This window comes from Pistacia vera, unplaced genomic scaffold, assembly GCF_008641045.1.
Source record: "Pistacia vera cultivar Batoury unplaced genomic scaffold, PisVer_v2 Contig6, whole genome shotgun sequence".
Lineage (NCBI taxonomy): Eukaryota > Viridiplantae > Streptophyta > Magnoliopsida > Sapindales > Anacardiaceae > Pistacia > Pistacia vera.
Window position 1 is genome coordinate 2,547 of NW_022196445.1, and position 4,847 is coordinate 7,393.

At 34.8% G+C, this 4,847-nt stretch overlaps 2 protein-coding genes across 2 annotated transcripts; both read left to right on the forward strand.

Moving 5' to 3' along the window:
- Positions 1-209: 209 nt before the first annotated feature.
- On the forward strand, positions 210-900 carry LOC116110252 (receptor-like serine/threonine-protein kinase ALE2; the record flags this gene model as incomplete). The annotated part of the gene is made up of 1 exon (XM_031396465.1): positions 210-900. A coding segment is annotated over one exon (691 nt), but the record flags the coding sequence as incomplete, so codon positions are not given.
- Positions 901-1,791: 891 nt separating this feature from the next.
- LOC116110263 (transmembrane protein 258-like) lies at positions 1,792-4,272 on the forward strand. Its single transcript, XM_031396481.1, has 4 exons — positions 1,792-1,937; positions 2,033-2,133; positions 3,896-3,974; positions 4,071-4,272. Exons 1-4 carry the CDS (start codon positions 1,935-1,937, stop codon positions 4,116-4,118), a joined length of 231 nt encoding a protein of 76 aa, XP_031252341.1. The 5' UTR covers positions 1,792-1,934; the 3' UTR covers positions 4,119-4,272.
- The last annotated feature ends 575 nt before the right edge of the window (positions 4,273-4,847 follow it).

Here is a 4,847-nt window from a genome sequence, read left to right on the forward strand (position 1 = left end):
CTTAGCGTACAAATTTTCTATGTCTAGTTCTAGTAAAAGATCAAGGAAAGAATAATAAATACTGGAGTTGGGATCATAAAAAGTAAAAACGAACCAACAACTTACAGCAAATTCGTAGAAGATCGATAACGTTTCGTTGTAAGATTCAAATAGACAACGTAACAAGATTTGCTTGTTAATTTGAAATGTGAAATAAATGTTCCATCCAGGTATGTGGCTCCTGAGTATGCAATGACAGGACATCTTCTTGTGAAGAGTGACGTTTACAGCTATGGTGTTGTTCTCCTTGAGCTCCTAACTGGTCGAAAACCAGTAGACATGTCACAGCTTCCTGGCCAAGAGAATCTGGTGGCATGGGCCCGTCCACTCCTCACAAGCAGAGAAGGTTTGGAAACAATTATTGATCCTTCTCTTGGATCTGATGTCCCTTTTGATAGCGTGGCCAAAGTGGCAGCTATTGCTTCAATGTGTGTACAACGAGAGGTACAACACCGTCCTTTCATGGGTGAGGTTGTGCAGGCCTTAAAATTAGTATGCAATGAGTGTGATGAGGCAAAGGAAGTGGGTTCAAGAAGTTCTAGCCATGATACCTTGTCCATTGATTTGGACGAAAGGGTCAGTACAGGCTCTGGACGATTGCCTAATCCTTTGCAGAGCCATTACTCGGTTCCTAACTACAATTATGGCATCGACTCTGAGAGAGGACTTCCAGTATCAGAACTATTCAGTTCATCTGCAAGATTCAGTAAGGAAGAATCCGGTTCATTTAGGAGATGCTTGAGTTCAGGTCCGTCAAGAACAGGAAGGGGCAAACAGTTCTGGCAAAGAGTAAGGAGATTATCTGCAGGTAGTGTCAGTGAACATGGTGGTGCATTCAGGTTATGGCCGGGCTCATATTGAAAACCAAAAATATATAAATTTGTGTAGATTGACTTCCTCAGTCAAAAATTTTGGACTCTCATTAGCACTCTCAGTCATTTTGTCCATCCAAGCCAAGTAAATGGAAAAAGAGGAAGGTGATGGGGACTGCAGATTTTTGTGCAGACAAAAGAAGGAGTGAAGTGAAAATGGGAAGAGTGGGGGAATGAATAAGGTGATGTTGAAAGAGATAGAGAAAGATAAAGGAATGGATTTTTTACTCAAATGTACAGAATATAATGTATCATGAAAGGAAATGAATACTTTTAGAATAGTAAAAAAATTTCAAGTAATTATGCTCTTTTATTTATATATTTTAATTTATTTTTCCATAGATGAACATAATGCGAATAATTTTGTCACAATTCTACTTTATATATATATATATATATATATATATGGTGACCTAAATTAATCCATTGGAGCCTTGAAGTTTAGTTGACCATCGGGCAAATCTCCTATTAGTAACTCAAGAGGATCGAACTCAGGACTTATTGAATAATACATTTAAGAGTTTTAGTTGACCGTTAAAGTGGTTAATACATAATATATCAGTTTCATCCATTAGTAATACCAATAGAATAATTATATAAATAAAATAACTTTAGAAATAATTAAAATGGTTATATTATTAAAATGAATTATCATTTTTTTTAATTTGATCCTTTTGTAATACTGTCACCAAAATTGTTCAAATACAATTATTTATTATAAATATAAGATTTTTTTAATAATAAAAAAAATTGAAAAATTTTCAAATCCATTTATTCTTTACTTTAAGCAGTAAAAAGAAAAGTCAACAGGAAAAAATTCATCATTTACATCAACGGCCACCAGTGAGAGAGCACGAGCTTTAATGTGCTATCGGAGCACTGAATAACACGTCTACTCACATAGACTCCTACATATGCACAAAAACCTCTCGGCAGTCAGCTCTCAGACTCAGAACGCAGGCGCGTCAATTCACTCCACATCGTCCAAGTAGATTGAGATCCGTTTGTTAACCACCGTCTGCCATGGTAAAATCCTTGCAATTTACATCATTTCTGTCTAAAGTGTTAGCTTAAAGCATTTTATGTGTTTTTGTATTTCTGATCACGTTTTTTTTCTGAAGGCTCCAAAACCCATTACAAGTCCAGTGCCGGATGCGTGGTACCCGACCCTATCTGTGTTCATGCTCTCAATAGGTCTCCTCCTCACTGCTTCATTCTTCATGTAAGCTCGATCTCCTCTCCGAAAATTCTTTCTTTCTTTTTATTTTTATTGTTTAATTCTGCAACCAATTTGAGTTATATTTATTGATTGTTTGTTTGCTTTTTGTTTTATTTTTATTTTGAAAACGGATCACTTTTAGATATATTACATTTGAATTTTTTAGATTTGTAGATCTAGACTGACTGGTAGATATTCACATTCATGGGATTCTTGCTTATGATTCCATTTAACTATGTAACTGATAGAATTTTGATTGAATTCGGGCTGAATTGTTATATTAATGCACTTGGGGGGTTTGGATGGTAATCCTTGAGCATTTTTTTCTTAGTTCTTCAGTATATCTAATCATCAGATGTCTAGACAAGCGCTGTTATATTTAAATTTGCTAATGCGAAGGTTTATTCTGTGTAAACAAAATAAGCCAATAGCTTTTGCAATTTTTTTTTTTTTTACGATTGGTTTGGTTTCCCATATATTTTCTACATTACTAAGTGTTAAATGCACAGTCCATATTGAATTGGGATATTGGAAATTGTTGGAACCTATTCATTAAAGCAGGGATACAGTCAAGCTAGAATATAAGTTCCAATTTTGTGTGCATGCAGTTATAATGGTTACTGACTTTGAATTGCCTCCAGTTGTATGTATGAATTTGCACATCATTTGCTTTGCAAAATGAAGATGAAGGGGACACTTCGAATCTGCCAGAAGATTAAATTGATCTCAACTGTTTCTATAAGGAGATTATGTGTTGACTTTTTTTTTCTGTTGGTTATGTTTAAGCGGTCTTAATTTAATTTCTTCATATGTTACAGTGATGTAGGATCATGACTTTTACAGTTTTTGGCCTTCATGTTCTAGCAGAGTTAACTCATTGGCACTGTTTGTTTTGTCAGTCAAACATATTTTTCTTTGTTTATATCATTTGCTATGTGATTAGGATAATTCTATGCTGGGGGATAAAGTCCTTCTAAGGTGCAATTCACTTGTGCATTTTCTCTTTTTTTTTTTTGCATAGTTAAGCTTCTATTGCTGATTATAGGACTCGCACAAGTTCTACTGCTTTTGATTTTTGTTGTTTTTTGTGCCTTCTCTGGTTGAAGATGTATGACCTTTATTGCTGCTACATGAATTTAGTGACACTAATCTGGTTGTTTCCTTATAAAAGTTCTATATTTGACAACCTTGAACTTAGGGGTCTGTTTTTCTTGTGAGCCCTTATGATTTAAATCTTCCTGGTAAAGTGTTCTTTCTTTATTGGATGGAAGCACTCATTGAAGGTGAAACCTGGGAGAAGCACAAGTTGATTTAACTTGGTTATTTGATAGAAATTTGGAGCAGCTTGAGAAGGTGGATCTTTTTTTATTTTATTTTTTTTCTTAATACAAAGATGTCAATCCCTGTGTGAACTGGTTAGATCAGTTGAGCTGCACCTGATGATATGCTTGCTTCCTTTGGCATATATACATCTACTGGTTCTTTGTGGTAGTAGAAGCAGGGAGTATGAGTATGAAAATTATGAGTTAAATATATTTTATCAATCGTACTTTGATTTAACTATGGCTATTTATCCTATTAGAATTCTTGTCTTTTATTAATTATCTTATTTTTCTCATGAAATCTTAATGATGTTCATGTTTTATAGGTTCCATTACCATCATCCTTATCTCTAGGGATTAAGCAATTTAAACTCTAAAGTTGTGCACGGTTTATCTTCTTTACCCACTTTTAATTAATGATATGTGCTATTTGTTATTTGCAGTTATGAAGCAACCTCCTCTAGGCAGAATCGCTGTCTTGCCAAGGAGCTTATAACAGGAGCAGTAGCATCTGTCTTCCTAGTATGTATTAACATGTCATTTGTATCGATATTTGTAGACAGATTACCAGGAAGTTTGTTTCATTGCTGACATCTAATGTTGATCTTTCTGGTGCAGGGTTTCGGGTCCTTATTCTTGCTACTTGCTTCTGGCGTTTATGTTTAATTTTAAACTGTTGAACCAGTTATAATTTTGCTTAAGCAGGATCAGTTATATATGAAGAATGATATGTTTGACAAATGTTAGTTAAATGCATTTTTTGTGGATTTTATGAGGTAATTTACATCAATAACACTGAGGGCTTATTTCTAAGTTTTAAGTCAGCTGTGTGCACTTGATTAACGCAGCGTTCTAATTCTTAAATGAAAGTAGCTCAGTAAAATTCAATTGTGTTTGTATCTTAAATGCATTTTGAACTCGTTAACACCGGGGGAGACATATGAAGTTATGAACTACGATGGGTTCTTCTCCACTGCGTTTACTCCTCCGAGTAGTAGGCTAATGAATGTAATAATCGTGGCGGTAGCCGTCAAGATTGCAGACTTTTCTTTCCTTCAATATTACTTGAACCAACTCGCTGGGATCTCATGCTGATTAACGCTTGATGAGACAATCCTAAGAGAATTGCATAATCCCATCATTGTTAACAAATTCAATCTGCCTCTTCTTTTTTTAGCATTAGTTAAAAAAAAAAAAAAAAAAAATCAACAGTAAATTTGTGTAATGCTTGAGGGCTAAGCTACTGGCTTTTGGCAGTCAGTCTGCCCCTCACGCTCCTATCAAATTGACATAGATGGACAGGTCACAGCCTCACAGGTTCACCCATTTAGAACAGACAATTCTAGAAATATCTACACCCCCACATACTGTTCTACCTACAAAATAAATATATGT